The 24,090-nt window shown below is 42.8% G+C and overlaps 1 protein-coding gene across 2 annotated transcripts in view; it reads right to left on the reverse strand.

The window, feature by feature from the left end:
* Positions 1-414: 414 nt before the first annotated feature.
* Positions 415-24,090, reverse strand: part of plcd3b (phospholipase C, delta 3b) — a 53,543-nt gene continuing 29,867 nt past the window's right edge. For both annotated transcript variants that reach the window (XM_064923661.1, XM_064923659.1), the window contains exons 3-15: positions 22,889-23,117; positions 19,976-20,105; positions 19,258-19,483; positions 18,616-18,817; positions 18,245-18,389; positions 17,683-17,835; positions 15,516-15,656; positions 15,104-15,257; positions 12,952-13,068; positions 11,804-11,982; positions 11,426-11,561; positions 3,820-3,969; positions 415-3,726 (exon numbers count right to left, since the gene is read on the reverse strand). In XM_064923661.1, the coding sequence (XP_064779733.1) occupies positions 3,488-3,726; positions 3,820-3,969; positions 11,426-11,561; positions 11,804-11,982; positions 12,952-13,068; positions 15,104-15,257; positions 15,516-15,656; positions 17,683-17,835; positions 18,245-18,389; positions 18,616-18,817; positions 19,258-19,483; positions 19,976-20,105; positions 22,889-23,117 (2,201 nt within the window). In that variant the 3' untranslated portion in view covers positions 415-3,487. The remainder of the gene's footprint in view (positions 3,727-3,819; positions 3,970-11,425; positions 11,562-11,803; positions 11,983-12,951; positions 13,069-15,103; positions 15,258-15,515; positions 15,657-17,682; positions 17,836-18,244; positions 18,390-18,615; positions 18,818-19,257; positions 19,484-19,975; positions 20,106-22,888; positions 23,118-24,090) is intronic.

A 24,090-nucleotide genomic window follows, 5' to 3' on the forward strand; every position in this document is an offset into this window, starting at 1 on the left:
CACACACTTACCCCACCAGACATGTCACCAGGTTTTTTTTTAAGAGTTCCCAAATCGAGAACAAATTCAATAAAACGTATAGTATTATATAGAGCCATTATTGCATGGAACTCCCTTCCATCAAAGATTGCTCAAAAAACAGATAAAGCAACGCCTCACAACTCCTCTCCCCTATTTGGCCTAGGTATTGTGTGTATGTACTGATACATATGTAGGCCGCATTTGAAATGTTTTACATTGATGTAGTTCTGTCCTTTGAGCTGTTTTTGTCTATTAATGTTCTGTATTATTTAATGTTTCATGTCTTTTGTGGACCCCAGGAAGAGTAGCTGCTGCTATTGCAACAGCTAATGGGGATCCTAATAAAATACCATTGGCAAGTATGTCCACACTTTGTAGGATACATTACACCACTTTTCGTTTATTTTATTTTTGTTTTTAATTGATTCAGATATTACAGCCAGATATAAATACTGTAAACATTGCATTAACGCAAATTCTTTTAACTCAAACTTTTTTATCAGTATATTTTAGTTGTTGTTGCATAGTACCAGATTCTGACAGTGTTGTGAATCCAACATGCCCCCGGGGAGAAGTTTTCCCTTGGTACAGATCTAGGATCTGCTTCCTCTCCCCCAATCCTAATCTTAACCATTAGTGAGGGAAATGCAAAACTGACACAAGAGCATCTGGGTCACCCGGACTCCACCATCCAACATCCTGGTCAGTGTACCAGTCGAGTCACATGACGTAAATAAATCTTCTATGATAGGAAACCTTAAATAAGCAGAATTCAATAACCGCAAGCGTTAAAGTTAAGAAATGAAAGTTCTGAAATGTACAAGAGTAAAAAACACTATGAAAGAGATCATTAAAAAGAACAACCTACAATAAACATACACATTGCAGCAGGAAGTAGGGGTGCTGAGGGTGCTGCAGCACCCCCTGATTTTTTGGGGCGCAAAAGTCGTGCACTGGGCCTTTAATAATCCTACATAACAGACCTGTATTACATGCAGACACGCTGATAATGGAAGATGGATGACAGGTTTTAAAAAGATGTGCCATACAATACAGAAGAATGAGAGAGAAATGGCAGTTAGAAGTGTACTTTGGACAGTAACATGTCATATAATAGCACTGAATAGAGCAAAAAATACAATAGAACTAAAGGATAAACCTAACATACGTAACACATTTGTACTGTCATTTCCCAGTCAGTTTTGTGAATTGAACCCTGTTACCCCCCTCCCCCTCCTCCTCATTATCATCATCATCCAATATCTACTCCATCTCCTCCAGTAACATTATTATTTTTTGTTTTAAATCACATTTTGTTTGAACACTTAGGTCCATGTTGTTGATACAATATGTCTGGTATTCGAAACCTAAAAGTGTCCTTGAGTTAAAACAATACTTTTCATTGCCCTGGAAAATCACTGTACAAAATAAATAAGCTATAGCCAAAATATGTGCAATAAATACCATATATAATAGCGTGACATGGATGTTTGTATTTTGCACAACAATTAGAATATGCATTTTTCTCCTTATCTTTGCCACAGAAGGACATTTTCACAACTTTTACACAAACATCACATCTCTCTTTGAATCCATACAATACCATTGAGGAGTCGACCAGGGCATGTATGTATAAAGCATCTCAGAGTGCTGATCCTAGGACCAGGTCCCCCCTGTCCATAACATCGTATTCATTAGGATCTAAAAGACAAGACTGATCATAGATCAGCATTCCTACTCTGAGACACAATGTAAACTATTACAAAAACATATTCCTTAAAAAGCATTCTAAAATGGATGTTATTGGTTGACATTACAGCAAATATGTATAAAAATTGTCTATCAAATCATTCTACAACAAAACTAATCTGGGTAATAAACAAGAATATTGATGTTAAAACCCTTCTTTCAAAGATGACATGATATACATTATGGACAATAGATAATGTATTTAAAATCATTGAAATCACTTTAAAACATTTTAAAAGGCTAGAGTCTCAAACTAACCCCACTTCTTGTCCTAAGTTGAAGATTGTCATCTTTAGTTTCAATAACATCTTTCTACAGTATACCTGGCTGTCTCAATACTCTAAAATGACTTACTTTTCTCCTTTCCTTTACCCTTTTCCTTCATCTCCTTTCCTTAATCACTGATAGGCGGATGGACTCAAATCAATGGCACTCGTGTGAGTTTTCCAACTTTCCTTAGCTAACGAGGCATGCTATTTCTCTCTACAACCCAGACGCACAGCTGCCAGAGAGTAACAATTCTAAAAACAATCTTCTGTGCTTGAACAAATTAGATTTGTCAAACGATGCACTTTGCTGTTCATCAAGTGCCACGTCAGAAAAATTCTAAAGTTCCACATTAGCTACAAGGCTTTCAGGAAAGGTACACTTCATTTGACATGTCAAGCCTGAACGGCCATCATGGACATAAGGACACAGGATAAGAAACTACATCCAACTATTGAGACACAGCCTATTGAACTTGAACATCACTTGAACAGTGATATCATAAAACAAAAACTTGAAAACATCATGGACCTGGTTACTTGTTATACATTTTTTTCTTAGACCAATCTGAAATGCCCCAAACATATTGTAAATATATTTCATATCTTCAAAACGTGCTACAAAAAGGCAACAAGATCTACTATAGTGCATATTCTAGTATTGCTACGATAACTATATCTATCTACAACAACTAGATAACTAAAGTATAATATGAAAATGATAAATATAAAATCGAACTTCTATATGGTTACATCTCTAAAGATGCCTCGGCTCGGAAAACTGATGAACTTTGATGAACTTTAGCCATAAATCAGGCCAGAATTTAATCCAGGACGGTATAGAGTGACCTTCTCTGTAAGGAACAAATACGTTACACCCGGTAAGAATGTGATTCTTTAAAAATACTGGTGAATAATCATTTCTTAAAACAGTCCTTTTAATATGCTTAAAATATTCAAAGATCTGTTTGGACGGTTTACCTGCTCAACAATGGTTGTCGATGGATGTCCCATCGACCCAATACCCTGGCTGGCTATTGGTTGGTAACTCTTTTTGTGTTTGGTCCAATCATCACACAAAAGAGCCAGCCAGAGATCCTGGTCCAGTTGTCTCACAGAATACTGGAGATCGAAGTTCATTACTTTCATTACTATAGATATGCTGTTAGATAATGAATGGTATACAGTAGGACAGCCACACTGTTGATGATATAGACCGTCTCCACTTGGGCCCACTACTTAAATCACTCAAGTTGGGAGGAACCAAGAACAGTGGTTAGTTGTCATGTTCTCTTTAAAAAATAATACTGTGAGTGAAGCAGAGGCAGAATTAACAAAATTCAAATGGGAATGGACTACAACCATGTTTACTACACCATAAAAAATAAGAGTAGAGGACAGAATGAGTTTCATCTTAATCCTGGGTTACTTGGTGGAGCCTGGGGAGAGACTTAATGCTTCTTGGCTGGCGATTTGGCTTGGGACGTGTTTGGAGATATGGCTGGCGATTTGGCTTGGGACGTACTTGGAGATATGGCTGGTGATATGGCTACGATCTTGGTTGAGGACGGAGATTTGGCTGAGGCCTTGGAGGGGCTACTGTGGCAGGGGGTGACCTTAACATGAATGAACAGAGAAGTGGGTGACAGGCTGGAACCATCGACCTTCAGCAGGTGGACATGACGGTAACCTGGGGGTGAGAAGGCAGAGGTGAAAGGTCAGAAAAACTGATTTATTGGCTCTAGTCTAAACAGTAAGATATGTTATTTTGACACACACACACCTGTGCGGAGGCTGGTGAAGGGCAGGGTGAACTGTCCCAGGAAGTCGTTTCTGGAGGTGAAGTCGTGGTCCTCCACCATGAAGCGCACCAGAGCCAGCTCAGGGACATGCAGAGTGAAGTTGAAGGTACAGTCCCACCGAGGGTTAAACCCTGACAAACCATAGGAAAGGGGGAGATTGAAGGGTTCAACGCAGAATTTTTTTCATGTATCTTCTATTCATACTTCAGGTTTGGGCTCAATTCTATTTCAATTGGAATTTCAGTTTATTCAGTCAATTGAAATGTAGTTGATAACGTAGGTTCAACCAGTAAGGCTGGCCTGAATGGATAGCTCACTCTACTTCTTTCAGTAAGCACAATACAATTCACACTGCTTCCTCTTCTACTGCATGTGCATAGCGGGAATGTCCATGTAACTGACAAAATAAAGGAAACACCAAAATAGGGCATTGGGCCTCCACGAGCCAGAACAGCTTCAATGCACCTTGGCATAGGTTCTACAAGTGCCTGGAACTCTATTGGAGAGATGCAACACCATTCTTCCATGATAAATTCCATAATTTGGCGTTTTGTTGATGGTGGTGGAAATCACTGTCTCAGGCGCCGCTCTAGAATCTCACATAAGTGTTTAATTGAGTTGAGATCTGGTGGCTGAGACGGCCATGGCATATGGTGTACATTTCTTTCATGCTCATCAAACCATTCAGTGACCACTCGTACCCTGTGGATGGGGGCATTGTCATCCTATCGGGGCATAGCCATGGTAACCAAAGTAATGTCCAAAATAATGCCCTACCTAGCATTTTATAAATTACCCTAAGCATGATGGGATTTTAATTGCTTCCCACAGTTGTGTCAAGTTGGCTGGATATCCTTTGGGTGGTGCACCATTCTTGATGCACATGGGAAACTGTTGAGCATTAACTTCTTCGATATAGGGGGCGCTCTTTTAATTTTGGGATAATTTTTTTTTCCCGTTTTAGACAAGATATTTTGTCACAAAAAGATGCTCGACTAAGCATATATTTGACAGCTTTGGAAAGAAAACACTCTGATGTTTCCAAAACTGCAAAGATATTGTCTGTGAGTGCCACAGAACTAATGCTACAGGCGAAACCAAGATGAAATTTCATACAGGAAGTGCCCCAGATTTTGAATGTGCTGTGTTCCAATGTCGCCTTATATGGCTATGAATGCGCCAGGAATGAGCCTACACTTTCTGTCGTTTCCCAAAGGTGTCTGCAGCATTGTGACGTATTTGTAGGCATATCATTGGAAAATTGACCATAAGAGACTACATTTACCAGGTGTCCGCTTGGTGTCCTCCGTCGAAATTATTGCGCAATCTCCAGCTGCGTGCAACTGCCACGAAATATTTATCATCGAATAGATATGTGAAAAACACCTTGAGGATTGATTCTAAACAATGTTTGCCATTTAGAAAAAAGTTTGGCGTTGTAATGACTGAATTTTCGTTTTTTTTTCTTAGCCAAACGTGATGAACAAAACGGAGCGATTTCTCCTACACAAATAATCTTTTGGGAAAAACTGAACATTTGCTATCTAACTGAGAGTCTCCTCATTGAAAACATCCGAAGTTCTTCAAAGGTAAATTATTTTATTTGAATGCTTTTCTTGTTTTTGTGAAAATGTTGCCTGCTGAATGCTAGGCTAATGCTATGCTAGCTATCAATACCTCTTACACAAATGCTTGTGTAGCGATGGTTGAAAAGCATATTTTGAAAATCTGAGATGACAGTGTTGTTAACAAAAGGCTAAGCTTGTGAGTGAATATATTTCTTTCATTTCATTTGTGATTTTCCTGAATAGTTAACGTTGCGTTATGCTACTGAGCTTGAGGCATTGATTACGCTCCCGGATACGGGATTGCTCGACGCTAGAGGTTAAAAACCCAGCATCTATGCAGTTCCTGACACTCAAACCGGTGTGCCTGGAACCTACTACCATACCCCGTTCAAAGGCACTTAAATCTTTTGTCTTGCCCATTCACCCTCTGAATGGCACACATACACAATCCATGTCTCAATTATCTTAATTAAGGCTTAAAAATCCTTCTTTAACATGCCCCCTCCCCTTCATCTACACTGATAAGGAATCATAGCAGTCTATGTCATGAAAATAGTTAGTGTTTACAAACACTATTATCATCGGCATAGTCTCTACTCTCCTCTCCTCATCAGCATGTCATTTCTCCTCTTTTCTATTAGCCACGTGCAGAATGTCATTGAACTATTTACCTTATAGCATATGAGCACGGAACAATATTTGCACATTCCTCACGCTTGCTGTTTAACCTATGGGCACACTCTTGCAATTATCACCTTCTCTCTCTCAACCAATGGGCATAAATCTTGGGGGCATAAATCTTGGGATGTATTTATATGTCAAACTTGCCCATGTTCTCTTACAGTTCATAGGAACTCCTTACTCCCAGAAATGATCAAAATAATTAGATTTTTCTGTTGTTTTTTTGTTAGGACAAACAAATACATTTATTAATAAAATTTGCTAAATGAAAACGATGCTGTTCTACAGGTGGTGTCGGGGCAAGTAAAGAGAAATGGAGCAGGACCTAGGGCTGTTACGATGAACGTATTACCGCCACACCGGCGGTCACAAGCCATGATGGCAGTCAAATTCCACGAGACCATTTAGTCACGGTAATTAGGCTTCTTTAAGCTCTGATGCTGCTGATGGTCATTAGTAGCCTACCAAACTTGCTAACTGGCTGGTACTCAGCACTCTATTGTCCCTCTAATCACGCTGACATCAATGTAAATCAAAAATCAGACACTTCATGAGAGCTCATGAGCTCATGTTGCGCAACATTTCTATAGGCTATGCAATTGCGTGAGAAAACAGTGATGGCTTCTATTAAAAAGAGGAGGATCTAATCAGCTTTTTATAGGCTAGGCCTACAATATTTATTTATCAACTTTCCTAATACAGGTGAAGTCAGAAGTTTACATACACTTAGGTTGGAGTCATTAAAACACGTTTTGCAACCACTCCAAATTTCTTGTTAACAAACTATAGTTTTGGCAAGTCGGACAGAACATCTACTTTGTGCATGACACAAGTAATTTTTCCAACAATTGCGAAAGGTGCAAATTAATCCCAGAATAACAGCAAAGGACCTTGTGCTGGAGAAAACAGGTACAAAATTATCTACAGTTGTGGCCAAAAGTTTTGAGAATGACACAAATATTAATTTCCACAAAGTTTGCTGCTTCAGTGTCTTTAGATATTTTTGTCAGATGTTACTATGGAATACTGAAGTATAATTACAAGCATTTCATAAGAGTCAAAGGCTTTTATGGACAATTACATGAAGTTGATGCAAAGAGTCAATATTTGCAGTGTTGACCCTTCTTTTTCAAGACCTCTGCAATCCGCCCTAGCATAGTCAATTAACTTCTGGGCCACATCCTGACTGATGGCAGCCCATTCTTGCATAATCAATGCTTGGAGTTAGTCAGAATTTGTGGGTTTTTGTTTGTCCACCCGCCTCTTATCATTCTTAATTCATGGCTGTGTTCTTAGGCAAAATTGTGAGTGAGCCCATTCCTTTGGCTGAGAAGCAACTCCACACAGGATGCTTTACTGTTGGCATGACACAGGACTGATGGTAGCGCACACCTTGTCTTCTCCGGACAAGCTTTTTTCCGGATGCCCCAAACAATCGGAAAGGGGATTCATCAGAGAAAATGACTTTACCCCAGTTCTCAGCAGTCCAATCCCTGTACCTTTTGCAGAATATCAGTCTGTCCCTGATGTTTTTCCTGGAGATAAGTGGCTTCTTTGCTGCCCTTCTTGACACCAGGCCATCCTCCAAAAGTCTTCGCCTCATAGTGTGTGCAGATACACTCACACCTGCCTGCTGCCATTCCTGAGCAAGCTCTGTACTGGTGGTGCCCCGATCCCGCAGCTGAATCAACTTTAGGAGACGGTCCTGGCGCTTGCTGGACTTTCTTGGGCGCCCTGAAGCTTTCTTCACAACAATTGAACCACTCTCCTTGAAGTTCTTGATTATCCGATAAATGGTTGATTTTAGGTGCAATCTTACTGGCAGCAATATCCTTGCCTGTGGAGCACTTTTTGTGCAAAGCAATGATGACGGCATGAAGCCCTGACCTCAATCCTATAGAACATTTGTGGGCAGAACTGAAAAAGCGTGTGCGAGCAAGGAGGCCTACAAACCTGACTCAGTTACACCAGCTCTGTCAGGAGGAATGAGCCAAAATTCCCCCTGTTCTCCACTCATTACCTGTATTAACTGCACCTGTTTGAACTCGTTACCTGTATATAAGACACCTGTCCACACACTCAATCAAACAGACTCCAACCTCTCCACAATGGCCAATACTAGAGAGCTGTGTAAGGACATCAGGGTTAAATTGTAGACCTGCACAAGGCTGGGATGGGCTACAGGACAATAGGCAAGCAGCTTGGTGAGAAGGCAACAACTGTTGGCGCAATTATTAGAAAATGGAAGAAGTTCAAGATGACGGTCAATCACCCTCGGTCTGGGGCTCCATGCAAGATCTCACCTCATGGGGCATCAATGATCATGAGGAAGGTGAGGGATCAGCCCAGAACTACACGGCAGGACCTGGTCAATGACCTGAAGAGAGCTGGGACCACAGTCTCAAAGAAAACCATTAGTAACACACTACGCCGTCATGGATTCAAATCCTGCAGCGCACGCAAGGTCCCCCTGCTGAAGCCAGTGCATGCCAGGCCCATCTGAAGTTTGCCAATTACCATCTGGATGATCCAGAGGAGGAATGGGAGAAGGTCATGTGGTCTGATGAGACAAAAATACAGCTTTTTGGTCTAAACTCCACTCGCCGTGTTTGGAGGAAGAAGAAGGATGAGTACAACCCCAAGAACACCATCCCAACCATGAAGCATGGAGGTGGAAACATCTTTGGGGATGCTTTTCTGCAAAGGGGACAGGACAACTGCACCATATTGAGGGGAGGATGGATGGGGCCATATATCGTGAGATCTTGGCCAACAACCTCCTTCCCTCAGTAAGAGCATTGAAGATGGGTCGTGGCTGGGTCTTCCAGCATGATAACAACCCAAAACAGCCAGGGCAACTAAGGAGTGGCTCCGTAAGAAGCATCTCAAGTTCCTGGAGTGGCCTAGCCAGTCTCCAGACCTGAACCCAATAGAAAATCTTTGGAGGGAGCTGAAAGTCCGTATTGCCCAGCGACTGCCCCGAAACCTTAAGGATCTGGAGGTTCTGTATGGAGAAGTGGGCCAAAATCCCTGCTGCAGTGTGTGCAAACCTGGTCAAGAACTACAGGAAATGTATGATCTCTGTAATTGCAAACAAAGGTTTCTGTACCAAATATTAAGTTCTGCTTTTCTGATGTATCAAATACTTATGTCATGCAATAAAATGCAAATTAATTACTTAAAAATCATAAAATGTGATTTTCTGGATTTTTGTTTTAGTTTCCGTCTCTCACAGTGTACCTATGATAAAAATTACAGACCTCTACATGCTTTGTAAGTGGGAAAACCTGCAAAATCGGCAGTGTATCAAATACTTGTTCTCCCCACTGTATATTATTTCATATATGGAAAGACAAGATTAAATCAAGAATAGACTGATGACAATATTATCCTATCACTTGTGAATTATATATTATCACTTGTGAATGATGCCCAGCTTAAGGCAAGAAACCGAAATGCCTTTTTCAAATCATAGTCGCACACCTCATGTAGCCTAGCCATAGACCTACACTACTGTTCAAAAGTTTGGGGTCACTTAGAAATGTCCTTGTTTTTGAAAGAAAATCACATTTTTTTTTACCATTAAATAACATCAAAGTGATCAGAAATACAGTGTAGACATTGTTAATGTCGTAAATGACTATTGTAGCTGGAAACGGTACATTTTTTAATGGAATATCTACCTAGGCATACAGAGGCCCATTATCAGCAACCATCACTCCTGTGTTCCAATTGCACGTTGTGTTAGCTAATCCAAGTTGATAATTTTAAAAGGCTAATTGATCATTAGAAAACCCTTTTGCAATTATGTTAGCACAGCTGAAAACTGTTGTTCTCATTAAAGAAGAAATAAAACTGTCCTTCTGTAGACTAGCTGAGTACCTGAAGCATCAGCATTTGTGGGTTCGATTATAGGCTCAAAATGACCAGAAACAAAACTTTCTTCTGAAACTCGTCAGTCTATTTTTGTTCTGAGAAATTAAGGCTATTTCATGCGAGAAACTGAAAATTCGTACAACGTTGTGTACTACTCCCTTCACAGAACAGTGCAAACTGGCTCTAACCAGAATAGAAAGAGTGGGAGGCCCCGGTGCACAACTGAGAAAGAAGACAAGTACATTAGAGTGTCTAGTTTGAGAAACAGACACCTCATAAGTCCTCAACTGGACTTCATTAAATAGTACCCACAAAACACCAGTCTCAACATCAACAGTGAAGAGGCGATTCCGGGACACTGGCCTTCTAGGCAAAGTACAGAGAGATCCTTGATGAAAACCTGCTCCAGAGCGCTCAGGACGTCAGACTGGGGCAAAGGTTCACCTTCCAACAGGACAATGACCCTAAGCACACAGCCAAGACAACGCAGGAGTGGCCCCAGGACAAGTCTCTGAATGTCCTTGAGCGGCCCTGCCAAATCCCGGACATGAACCTAATCGAACATCTCTGAAGAGAACATCTGAAGCTTCCTCTTTCCTGCTCCTTCCACCCTTCCTGACAGAACTTCAGAGGATCTGCAGAGAAGAATGGGAGAAACTCCCCAAATACAGGGGTGCCAACGTTGTAGAGTCATACCCAAGAAGACTCGAGGCTGTAATCACTGCCAAAGGTGCTTCAGCAAAGTACTGAGTAAAGGGGTCTGAATACTTGTGTAAATGTGATATTTCCATTTTATTTTTAATACATTTGAATTTTTTTTCTAAAACCCCGTTGTTGCTTTGTCAGTAGGGGGTATTGTGTGTAGATTGATCCATTTTAGAATAAGGCTGTAACGTAACAAAATTCCGTGGTGTAAAGTACTTAAGACTACTTTGAAGTACTACTTAAGTAGTTTTGGGGGGTATATGTACATTGCTTTACTATTCATATTTTTTACCAACTTTTACTTCACTACTATCCTAAAGAATATTATTAATTTTTCCTCCATACATTTTCCTGACACCCAAAAGTACTCGTTACATTTTGACAGGAAAATGGTCCAACTCACACACAACATCTCTGGTCCTCCCTAATGCCTCTGATCTGGCAGATTCATTAAACACAAATGCTTAGTTTGTAAATGTTATCTGAGTGTTGGAGTGTACCTGGTTTGTTTAATATAAGGAATTTAAAATTATTTATACTTTTACTTTTGATACTAAAGTACATTTAAAACCAAATACTTTTAGACTTATACTCAAGTAGTATTTTATTGGGTGATTTTTACTTTTACTTGAGTAATTTTCTATGAAGATATCTTTACTATTACTCAAGTATGACAATTGAGTACTTTTTCCACCACTGAAAAAATGCAGAAAAAGTCGAGGGGTCTGAATACTTTCCAAATGCACTGTATATTTACCATTGTTGTCAACGCGGGGGGACATCTTCTTGTTGTTGTCGATGGGAACGCCATGGATCTCCACCCACACCTGAGGGTCCACGATGGAGCTGGGTTTATCCCACTCTGGCTTGGGAAGCTGCTGGGCCGAAATCACCTGCATGGGATTGGTTATAATGGGATTGGGGAAAAACAGGAATGGGACAAACGGGAATGTGAGAAATAGCATTAGAGAAAAGTGAGGCATTGATTTTAATTCTATACATTGCATTTATTTTTTGCGAGTCTGAACTTGTTACCTTCTCAATGGCCTCTTGGCGGATTGACAAAGTCGTATAGAACTGAGTTAAATTGGATTGATTTGGGGGGCTGTCGGGGCATCCAGGAACGCCCACTTACCCGTATGGTGAGGAGGGTGGGGTCGTGTCCGGGTCCTCCCCCCGTGTTCTCGGGGTTGAAGTTGCAGTCAGGGCGGGTCAGAAAGGAGGGCTTGAGGACGTATCCACAAAGGCCGTTGGGTAAAAAGCGCCCCCGGTTCAAGTCCATCTCTTCCCCTGCCGTCTGGAAGTTCAGCGCCACTGGAGAAACAAATATTTCAGTTACTAACTGTGAATTAGTGTGTTGATTTAAAGCCTAGACATTAGCCAGATCATCTGCCTGCCACAAGGAGTGTTTTAGCGCATTACAGGACATACTGTAGGTCATTACTGGATAATCACTGTGGTTTAGAGTTACAGTGTATTGTGCTTTATTTATCTGTCTAAGTAATGAGAGAATTTATGTTATCCATTAGAGTGTAATAGAATGCTGGAATATTGCTCTTGTTGGGATCTTATTTTTCAGAGTAAATAACTCACGGATACTAGAGAAGCTTTAACCAAGTTGAATTCTTCCCAAAGGTTCTGTACAGCTGTAATCAGACAGCAAAACATTTCTCTCCATTGGTTATATACATCCTACTTAAGACACTCCCTCTTCTTATGGCTTAACAGGAAAAGAGTAACAAGATCCCAAACCCTTATTACTCCCTTCAGGTGACCTGTCCTCACCTCCTGACCTCAACCCCTCCTTCATCTAATCCACAGATGTCCATCTGTCTTTCCTGTATCAACACGGTGCTCTGCTCCCATCCCCCAACACATTCCAACACTTTCCACAGCTATCTGTCCTTCTACAGAGACATAAAACCCAGTCTCTTTCATTTCCTGTCATTCATTTCCTATCTCAATGATCAATGTTTAGCCGATTCCAACACACTGTAATGGAGTGTATGGCACTGACCAGTGTCGCAACACACACTCTCCAACACAATCTGGAATTCACAAATACTATCAAATCTGGCAACCAACATTGGCCTCCGACTGAGGAACAGGGTACCTGGTAAACACTGTTTCACAGTTCTAAGACGGGCCATACAAACCATATTTCCTGAAATCACGCTATGAAAGTAGATATGTTACATTTTGCTGTTTGTGGCGTTCTACTTTCATAGCGTACTGTAGGGAACATAATCTGGCAACTTCAGAGAGTGGTGACAATGTTCTGACCAATCTGGCAACCGCCGTTCCACATATCCTGGGGGTCGTAGTTGGAGGACTGCAGGCGTTGTCCTGAGGGATATATTCTGCTCAACTGATGGCTGTTGTGACGGACAAAATGCTTCCCTGCAGGAGGGGGAGAAAGAAGGAGGGCAAGGGTAGTTAAAACACTGGCAAAAGGGAAAAACAGAGAAGCCTATGTGGTGAACAAGGTTGTGTTCATTAGGGCAGGAAGGGTCCAGGTAGACCCTTCATGTTTCAATCTGTTTTCTTCCATTTGTTGCCTAATGAACACAGCCCAGGTGTCTTGTCTTCCCAATAGGGAATCAACAGGGCCTGCAGAAAAATAGCCTAGTGTACATATTAATTATGATTATTATTATTTATTGGACTTGATTGGACCCAAAGGGCTTTAAATTGTAAGGGGGAAGCTCATCTCATCCACCACCAATGTTTAGCACCCACTTGGGTGATGCATGGCAACCAATTTGCACCAGACCACACATCAACTATCAGGTGGAGAGGTGAGGAGTGATATATGCCAATTAGGAATGAGGAGGATAATTAGGTGGCCGGGTTGGGCAATTAGCCAGGTCACCAGGGTTAACACCTTACAATAAGTACCATGCCATTTTTAATAACCACAGAGAGTCAGGACACCCATTTAATGTCCCATCCGAAAGATGCCAAACTTCTCAAGGCAATGTCCCCACCACTGCCCTGAGATGCCCCACTGCCCTGGGGCATGTCTGTATATATCAATGATGTTGCTCTTGCTGCAGGCGATTCCCTGATCCACCTCTACGCAGACGACACCATTCTGTATACATCTGACCCTTCCTTGGACACTGTGCTATCTAACCTCCAAACGAGCTTCAATGCCATACAACACTCCTTCCGTGGCCTCCAACTGCTCTCTTAGTAAAACTGACTATCCTACCGATCCTCGACTTCGGCGTGTCATCGACAAAATAGCTTCCAATACTCTACTCAGCAAACTGGATGCAGTTTATCACAGTGCCATCCGTTTTGTTACGAAAGCACCTTATACCACCCACCACTGCGACCTGTATGCTCTAGTCGGCTGGACCTCGCTACATATTCGTCGCCAGACCCACTGGCTCCAGGTCATCTACAAGTCCATGCTAGGTAAAGCTCCGCCTTATCTCAGTTCACTGGTCACGATGGCAACACCCACCCGTAGCAGGCGCTCCAGCAGGTGTATCTCACTGACCATCCCTAAAGCCAACACCTCATTTGGCCACCTTTCCTTCCAGTTCTCTGCTGCCTGTGACTGGAACGAATTGCAAAAACAGCTGAAGTTGGAGACTTTTATCTCCCTCACCAACTTTAAACATCTGCTATCTGAGCAGCTAACCGATCGCTGCAGCTGCACATAGTCCATCGGTAAATAGCCCACCAAATTTACCTACCTCATCCCCATACTGTTTTTATTTATTTACTTTTCTGGTCTTTTGCACACCAGTATCTCTACCTGCACATGACCATTTAATCATTTATCACTCCAGTGTTAATCTGCTAAATTGTAATTATTTGCCTACCTCCTCATGCCTTTGCACACAATGTATATAGACTCTTTTTTTCTTTTTTCTACTGTGTTATTGACTTGTTTATTGTTTACTCCATGTGTAACTTTGTGTTGTTGTCTGTTCACACTGCTATGCTTTATCTTGGCCAGGTCGCAGTTGTAAATGAGAACGTGTTCTCAACTAGCCTACCTGGTTAAATAAAGGTGAAACAAAAAAAATAAAAAAATTGGGATCTCCTTATACCAGAGGGAAGAGTGCCCCCTACTGGCTCTCCAACACCACTTTCAGCAGCATCTGGTCTCCTATCCAGGGACTGACCAGGACCGACCCTCTAGGCTTCAGAGGCAAGCCAGCAGTGGCGCGCGTGGGTGTGTGCGCATGAGTGTGCGTGTGTATGTGTTTACATACAATGCTAACTAACAGAGTAGCCTGTTGATGTAATTGGCTAAGTGTGTAGAGTAGACTAATTGTACACTTGAGCTTTTACTGAACAATTATCTTTTGGGAGCTATTAAGTTACTCTGTTAATTAACATTGTATGTAAACACACACACGTAAGCAAACACACACACACAAAAAGCCCCCCCCCCACACAGACACACTCTACATACCTGATTCTTTGACGTGTTTGAGGGCTTCGCTCTCGGAGAAGGAGGACATCTCTGTAGGGGGTTTCTTTGCTGCCTGGTCAAAGCCTTTAAAGGGAACACTGCGTGTGTACACCACCAGGTCTGACAGCTCTGGACTCAGCTTAGAGACACCCGGCTAAGGAGGTTTACACACACACACACACACACACACACACACACACACACACACACACACACACACACACACACACACACACACACACACACACACACACACACACACACACACAGGGTGGGGAAGAGAGAGTAGGAAGCAGAGAAAAGGAAAGGCAAAGTTACTAGTACTACATGAGATCAAGAATGCTGATACTATGCACAATCAGCAAATAAGCGGATTCAGCAAGAAAGACAGATAAAAGACACACACACACACCTTCTTCTCCTCCTTCTTTTTGCTCTCTGCATGGCTACACTCACACTCCTCCGAGGAGCTGAGGTCTGAAGAACTGGAGGAGCTCTCCAGCTCCACCACTCTCTCCTTCTTCCCCTTCACCAGGATCTTCCCTTTCAGCGCCTACAAACACACATGTAAAAACAGATGGATAAAACGCACACACTTTGGCTATCCATGAACGCACATACGTATAGGCAGGTACAAGTGCACACACACACACACACACACACACACACACACACACACACACACACACACACACACACACACACACACACACACACACACACACACACACACACACACACACACACACACACGCGCACACACATTTGAAATACTTTATTTGAATCCACCAATCAAATTTACATGAAAAAAGGTCCCTGTATGCATGGCACTGAAGGGTACAGAAAGCACCTCATTCATTCAGCTAGGCTGCCCACGACAGCTGAAACAGAGCAGTAGCTAGCCAACTCATTTGCCCTAGTTTGTGTCAGACCCACAATCTGGAGGCCTAGCACTGCAAGCCAGTGTACGTGGCCGAGACTACCAAATATCAGCGCCACCAGCTTGCACCTACACCCAAGGCTGTCCAAGCGTGCCACGTGGGGCTGTTATTTAAGAAGCTTTGTCGCCAAAGGCCTGCTCCACGTAGCCGTCAAATGAGCAATCCACTTCCAAAATGGGCACCTCCCTCTGCCCTCCCCCCACAACAATAACATCTGGCGTATTTGGCACACAGGAAAACACATCATCATGTACATCAAACCAGCTTCCTCTTACACAATAATGTTTATGGATGTGTGCTGTTGGTGAGACTACCTGTCTCACTTTACTGGCTGTCAGGTATTTTCTACAATGTAGAAAATAGTAAAAACAAATAAAAACCCTGGAATCAGTAGGTGTGTCCAAACTTTGGACAGGAACTGTATATGATATGGGTATTATTTGAACTGGCTAGCCAGCTAACTTAACGTTAGCTCCCTAGCTAACGAGCTTCAAACTAACCAAAACTTTGTTTAGAAAATTTCTAAACGGATGGGTTTATTGGCGTGAAAATACACCAGTTATGCTATTTTGGACCACTAAAGGCTGGTTTATACTAAGTCTATCGACATGTCTATAAACAGTTGTCGCAGTGACATCATGAACATTCTATTGTCGTCTGACATCGAACTTGTCGTTGTCGTTATGAGAAAGTATAAACACAAAAAACGACAGGCTGCAAGACATCAACAGCCCAATAGAATGTTCATGATGTCACTGCGACAACTGTTTATAGATATGTTGACAGACTTACTATAAACCAACCTTTAGTCTTGAAATCTTTGTTTGTTTAGTACACTACCGTACTCACTCTGTTTAGCACATGGCCTCACATGTGACTCCTTAAAGAGATGGGCGGGGCCAAGGCTTAAAAGGGTGTGAACGATGCTGAATGGGTGTAAACAAAGAAGAGCTCTCCAGTAGGTGTACCAAAGTATTCAAGGGCAATCTTCTCAAATGCCCGGTAAATTGAAATGTTGCCAGTAAAATGTCTTGCGCCACATTTTCCTAACGGAAAACCTGACACACACACACTCCTGATGTTGTAAGAAAGGAATGGCAGATGGGCCCACCCAAGCCATAGCAGAGTTCAATATTGTTATTATTCAATAAGCCATTGTTTACAAACACTAGCTTTTCAATTGTGGACAACATTTGCTAAATCTCAAAAACAGGAAGTGGTGAAGAATTTGAATCTGAAATGTACTTCAAGTTAATCCTCACTAGTGACTAAGAGCCAATGAGTGAGCAGCTATTTTAAGAATGAATAATGAAATTCCATTCAAAGCACTCTTTCTAAGGAGCAGAGCAGAGAGGAGTGTGTGTGTATGTTCTTGGCTGGAAGGAGGAGAGACAGTGACTAAGAGAGAGAGAGAGAGATTAAGAGATATTCTGGCAAATTTATTACGATATTTGTGCGGAAGAAAACACATCACTGTTTATGGCTGTAATGACAGCGATTGGGTCTCGAGCTTTGAACCCATCCTTTTTTGAGAGATTGCGAGTCAAAAAGTTTGAGAACCACTGCATTATAGAATAGTAGCAGTGTGGTGTAGTGTAGAATAGGAATGTATAGTAGTAGCATAGTAGTAGTCCCCACCTCTGGTGAGGGCAGGCTCTGGAGCTGCTGTTCATTGAGGGGCTTGGTGAGCAGCTTGTCCCCAAGGATGGAGCGCAGGTGTCGGGCCATGACCGCCTGCTGCTCCACACTGCAGTGGTTCTCAAGGGACAGGATTAGAGGGTACGGAGACGCCTGGAAGATGAGACGGCAACGGAAGAGAAGAAGGTGGAGGGGAGGGAAAGAGGGTCGAAAGTTATTACACCGTAATTCGGAACAGATCTTTTTGGTTCCAGAGTTTGGTCTAGTGGTAGTGTTGCCGACTCTCAACCACGCATCACCCTTGGCGTGGATCGAATTCTGTCTGGGCCACTCTCCTACCTGTCTAACCTAACCCTCTATATACATATATAGAGAGAGAGAGAGAGAGAAAAAAAAGGTACACCCAGAGACAAATGTAATATTTGTTTCTGTCTATACCTAAACATATACCCATATACCATCTTCCAAACTAGTCTAATGTGGGGGGTTAAAAATGACAAAATACAATACACAGTCATTAAAATGAATGGCATTGGACTGCTAATGGAGTATTGGAGTTTACTTTGAAGGCGTACTCGGCGATGGTCTCAATGACTTCTGTGAAGGGCACTTTGGAGGTGAGTGTGTGACCGTGGTAGATGACCGGCTCCCCTTTGTCCCCATCCCAACAGTCTAACTCCACACAGCGACAGCCTTGGTTCAGAGCCCTGGGACAGAGGAAACGCACGTTAACGCACACACACGTTACCATACATGCGATGTTAACACAAACACCCACAGTATACACACACAGACTTAAAACACATGTATAGAGTGTGTTTTGTGGTGCTCAATATAAGGTGATGTGGTGTTTGTGTGTTTATGTGTGTACGTCTATGCCTCTGAATGCGTGAGTGCATGCACGCATACATTTCCATACATGTGTGTGTTCACCTGATATAAGCCTCCGTGCTGCTGTAGCCAGTAACCTGGTCACTGGTGAGGTAGGTGTTGTGTGAGGAGGAGATGAAGTAGTGGGCCAGAGATCTGGTCATGTCCTGGTACACCCGGGCGTGGTCCGGGTCAAACACATTGTTCTCCTTGGACAGCATGTACATGGTGAAACCATTGGGCGTCATGTACCCATTCTTCTGGGCTGTGCAGGGTATAGGCACATGGTTGGTATGGGAGTGATAGAAAAAAAACATACCAAAATATACATTGATTTGCTTGTGTTAATGTACAGTAGGTACAACAATTATTTAATTTGGATACATTTTGGGGACAATAAGGTGAGCTGAAGGTAGAAATAGTATGGAGGAAGTGAGAAAAGGGCTATATTCCAATCTAAAAAGACCCTAACTCCCTTGGCCATACAGGTAGCTTAGGACTTAGTGTACCTTAGCACGTAGCTTAGCAATTAGCGTAGTGTAGCACTTAGCATAGTGTAGCAATTAGCATAGTGTAGCACTAGCGTAGCTTAGAACTTAGAGTAGTGTAGCACTTAGCATAGCTAAAATAACATTTTAGCTTCACTTAATGCTAACTAAGTAGCACTGAGTGTTGCTTAGCACAACCATTAGCATGTAAGCGTACCCCACTCATTGAGCTCGTAGTTGAGGATCAGACTCTGAGCGTGGATCAGCGAGGAGTCCTCTCCCTGGTCTTTCAGGAAGTCCTTCAGGTCCACGGTGGAGAGCACACAGCCGTTAGCCGAGTAGCGGCTAAAAACGGCGTCCAAGTCTGGCCGCCGCAACAGCTCCCTACAGAACACCTCGATTTCCCCGTGGTCCAGACGACCGTCACACGACCGGTCACACTTCTGATGGGAGGAGGGCGGGAATATTTCCAAAGGGATCAAGTCAATGGATGAACATGATCGAAGTTATTGTTTCAAGGCAAGCTAATAAAATAGTCCCCTGGTCACAGTCATCATTTTCAATGTCATTTTAATGAGTGAATTGGACCTACATGAATTTAATAAAAAAAGATCAAACAAGCCATGGGATTGAATTTGGAACTACAGCTGAAATGTTACTGAAATGCCACTGACTCCAACCATAGATTAACTTTTTCAAAGTCTTGCCCTCTGAGTATGATGTATCAGTTGCAGACATATAGTATCATTTGAGAAGTAAGGACAATGCAGTGTGATGCTAATCTATATCCAATGTTTCCCCTACCATAGGCTAGGTCGGGCTCCCCCCTTTCTAAAAGAGTTTGGCATCTTTGGCAATTTTGGTACCAGTGAGCTTGGGTGTTGCTATAGGGCTGGAAATGAATCGAGGGGAAATAATGTCTATGGTCTGCTCACCTTAAAGAGGTTGCGCGCATACTCTTCATTTAGGTCGATGTTGATCATGGTGAGCAGCCCCTGGACCTCCTCGTAGCTCAGCTTCTCGTCATGGTTCAGGTCGGCCCGTTTCAGATAGCCACGGATCCAGGTGACCACACGCAGTCAAGGACAACAGTGGACAGATTAAACTATAGCACCCTCTCCACATGACAGTCAACATCCAAGGATGTACTGCACATCGGTGGGTGGTGAATGGAGGGAGTTCAGACCTATATGTCAAATGCTTTATTACGCAATAATGAACATGACGCCTCTGAAAACATACTGTATATCCACGTCGTTACCATTATCATCATCATCTAGGTTCTCTCTCTCTCTCTCTCTCTCTCTATATATATATATATATATATATATATAAACTCAGCAAAAAAAAGTCCCCTTTTCAGGACCCTGTCTTTCAAGGTTAATTCGTAAAAATCCAAATAACTTCACAGATCTTCATTGTAGAGGGTTTAAACACTGTTTCCCATTATTGTTCAATGAACCATAAACAAGTAATGAACATGCGCCTGTAGAATGGTCGTTAAGACACTAACAAGTAATTAAGGTCACAGTTATGAAAACTTAGGACACTAAAGTTTCCTTTCTACTGACTCTGAAAAACACCAAAAGAAAGATGCCCAGGGTCCCTGCTCATCTGCGTGAACGTGCCTTAGGCATGCTGCAAGGAGGCATGGGGACTGCAGATGTGGCCAGGGCAATAAATTGTAATGTTTGTACTGTGAGACTCCTAAGACAACGCTACAGGGAGATGGGACGAACAGCTGATCATCCTCGCAGTAACAGACCACATATAACAACACAGGATCGGTACATCCGAACATCACACCTGCGGGACAGGTACAGGATGGCACCAACAACTGCCTGAGTTACACCAGGAACAAACAATCCCTCCATCAGTGCTCAGACTGTCCGCAATAGGCTGAGAGAGGCTGGACTGAGGACTTGTAGGCCTGTTGTAAGGCAGGTCCTCACCAGACATCACCGGCAACAATGTTGCATATGGGCACAAACCCACCGTCGCTGGACCAGACAGGACTGGGAAAAAGTGCTCTTCACTGACGAGTCGCGGTTTTGTCTCACCAGGGATGATGGTCGGATTCGCGTTTATCGTCAAAGGAATGAGCGTTACACCGAGGCCTGTACTCTGGAGCGGGATCGATTTGTAGTTGGTGGGTCCGCAATGGTCTGGGGCGGTGTGTCACAGCATCATCAGCCTGAGCTTGTTGTCATTGCAGGCAATCTCAATGCTGTGCGTTACAGGGAAGACATCCTCCTCCCTCATGTGGTACCCTTCCTGCAGGCTCATCCTGACATGACCCTCCAGCATGACAATGCCACCAGCCATACTGCTTGTTCTGTGCATGATTTCCTGCAAGACAGGAATGTCAGTGTTCTGCCATGGTCAGCGAAGAGCCCGGATCTCAATCCCATTGAGCACGTCCGACCTGTTGGGTCACCCTCCGACCTGTTGGGGCTAGGGCCCCCAGAAATGTCTTGCAGGTGCCTTGGTGGAAGAATGGGGTAACATCTCACGGCAAGATGGTGCAGTCCATGAGGAGATGCACTGCAGTACTTAATGCAGCTGGTGGCCAAACCAGATACTGACTGTTACTTTTGATTTTGACCCCCCCTTTGTTTAGGGTCACATTATTCCATTTCTGTTAATTACATGACTGTGGAACTTGTTCAATTTATGTCTCAGTTGTTGAATCTTGTTATGTTCATACAAATATTTACACATGTCAAGTTTGCTGAAAATAAACGCAGTTGACAGTGAGAGGATGTTACCTGTTTTGCTGAGTTTACATAAATATATTGATACACACAAGAACGTTCAAAAGTTTGGGGTCACTTAGAAATGTCCTTGTTTTTGAAAGAAAGCACATTCTTTGTCCATTAAAATAACATCAAATTGATCACAAATACAATGTCGACATTATTCATGTTGTAAATGACTATTGTAGCTAGAAACGGCAGATTTTTTTATGGAATATCTACATAGGCGTACAGAGGCCCATTATCAGCCACCATCACTCCTGTGTTCCAATGGCACGTTGCGTTAGCTAATCCAAGTTTATCATTTTAAAAGGCTAATTGATCATTAGAACACACTTTTGCAATTATGTTAGCACAGCTGAAAACTGTTGTCCTGATTAAAGAAGCAACCAAACTGGCCTTCTTTAGACTAGTTGAGTATCTGGAGCATCGGCATTTGTGGGTTCGATTACAGGCTCAAAATGGCTAGAAACAAAGAACTTTCTTCTGAAACTCGTCAGTCTATTCTTGTTCTGAGAAATTAAGGCTATTCCATGCGAGAAATTGCCAAAAAACTGAAGATCTCGTACAACGCTGTGTACTACTCCTTTCACAGAACAGTGCAAACTGGCTCAAACCAGAATAGAAAAAGGAGTGGGAGGCCCCGGTGCACAACTGAGCAAGAGGACAAGTACATTAGAGTGTCTAGTTTGAGAAACAAACACCTCACAAGTCCTCAACTGGCAGCGTCATTAAATAGTACCAGCAAAATACCAGTCTCAACGTCAACATTGAAGAGACGACTCCGGGATGCTGGCCTTTTAGGCAAAGTTGCTCTGTCCAGTATCTGTGTTCTTTTGCCCATCTTAATCTTTTCTTTTTATTGGCCAGTCTGAGATATGGCTTTTTCTTTGCAACTCTGCCTAGAAGGCCAGCATCCCGGAGTCGCCTCTTCGCTGTTGACGTTGAGACTGGTGTTTTGTGGGTACTATTTAATGAAGCTGCCAGTTGAGGCCCATGACCACACCCACCACCTAAACCTCATTTTGATCCAGAAAAAACCTTGTCATCATCATCACCATTTTCACCGTCACCATCAACCATAAAGGATATTTGTCCAGTTTTTCCTTCTGGGTCATGTTCTCCACCCTCTCCTGGAGGGTCCTGATGCCCCTTGCCCAGCGCTGGGCCTCCTCGTCAGTGTGGCACCGCAGGTCCAGACTCTTCCTGGCCCCCTTGAACACCACAGTGAGACACTGGCCCTCGGGAATTGAGCCCGTCAGCTGTCGCAGGGTCTCTGACTGCAAGCCCTCGCGTACACACTCCACGTCCGTGACCGAGACTGAGGGAGGGAGGGGGGAGAGAAAGGGAAGAACAAATGAAATGACACCTGTGTGGCTCATTTGGTAGAGCATGGGGCTTGCAATGCCAGGGTTGTGGGTTCAATTCCCAAGGGGGACCAGTATGAAAATGTATGCACTCACTACTGACTGTAAGTCGCTCTGGTTAAGAGAGTCTGCTAAATGAAGAAAGCATATTAGGCAAATAACTGAATTAGCAAACAAGCAATTAGTAATCACACACAGTAGAGTTCTATAGGTGTGAATCTCCTGACAGGTCTTCAGGGCACTGCTATCTTTTCTCTTAGTGTGTGTGATTAGGTGGCATCGTTCTGAGAGCAGTAGCTGGACAGCTTCCAAGCACACTATAGACTTTTGGTACACACTGGCACACACTACTGAGCCCCTCTCTTCTTCACAAAGGTCTTCATACAAATCTCCAATTCAACAAATCGGTTCAAGGAGATTTATTTGAATAGCACTGTTTGTATACCTCCAATTATCACTTTAGTCTTAGGGTATGCATTGACGAGGGAAGATGTTCTGGGGTGGGGGTGCTAATACATTTTCCAGGGGGGTGGCACCCTCAGCACCCCTACTTCCTATGACGGTGTGACAAGGGGACATTATTGACGGGATCATGGGATATCTATTTTCTACTGTATCTACAGTGGTCAGTCAAGGTTACCAAACAAACAACTCTCCAAAGACAGACACCACTAAAGCACCTATGCCAAGAATAATATAATAATAATAATAATAATAATAAAATATGCCATTTAGCAGGCAATTTTATCCAAAGTGACTTGTGTCATGTGTGCGTAAATGTTTTATTTATGTGTTACAGAACCCCCCTGCCGAGGGCGTTGTGGGACTAATGTCTTGCGTTTGTGTTTTTGTCTGGTGCCATTTAGTCTAGCTTCCCCTCACCTGAGAGACATCGATCACCCCCAGGTCGTGGCTTCAGCCAACCAT

The sequence above is a fragment of the Oncorhynchus masou genome, chromosome 18 (genome assembly GCF_036934945.1).
Source record: "Oncorhynchus masou masou isolate Uvic2021 chromosome 18, UVic_Omas_1.1, whole genome shotgun sequence".
NCBI lineage: Eukaryota > Metazoa > Chordata > Actinopteri > Salmoniformes > Salmonidae > Oncorhynchus > Oncorhynchus masou.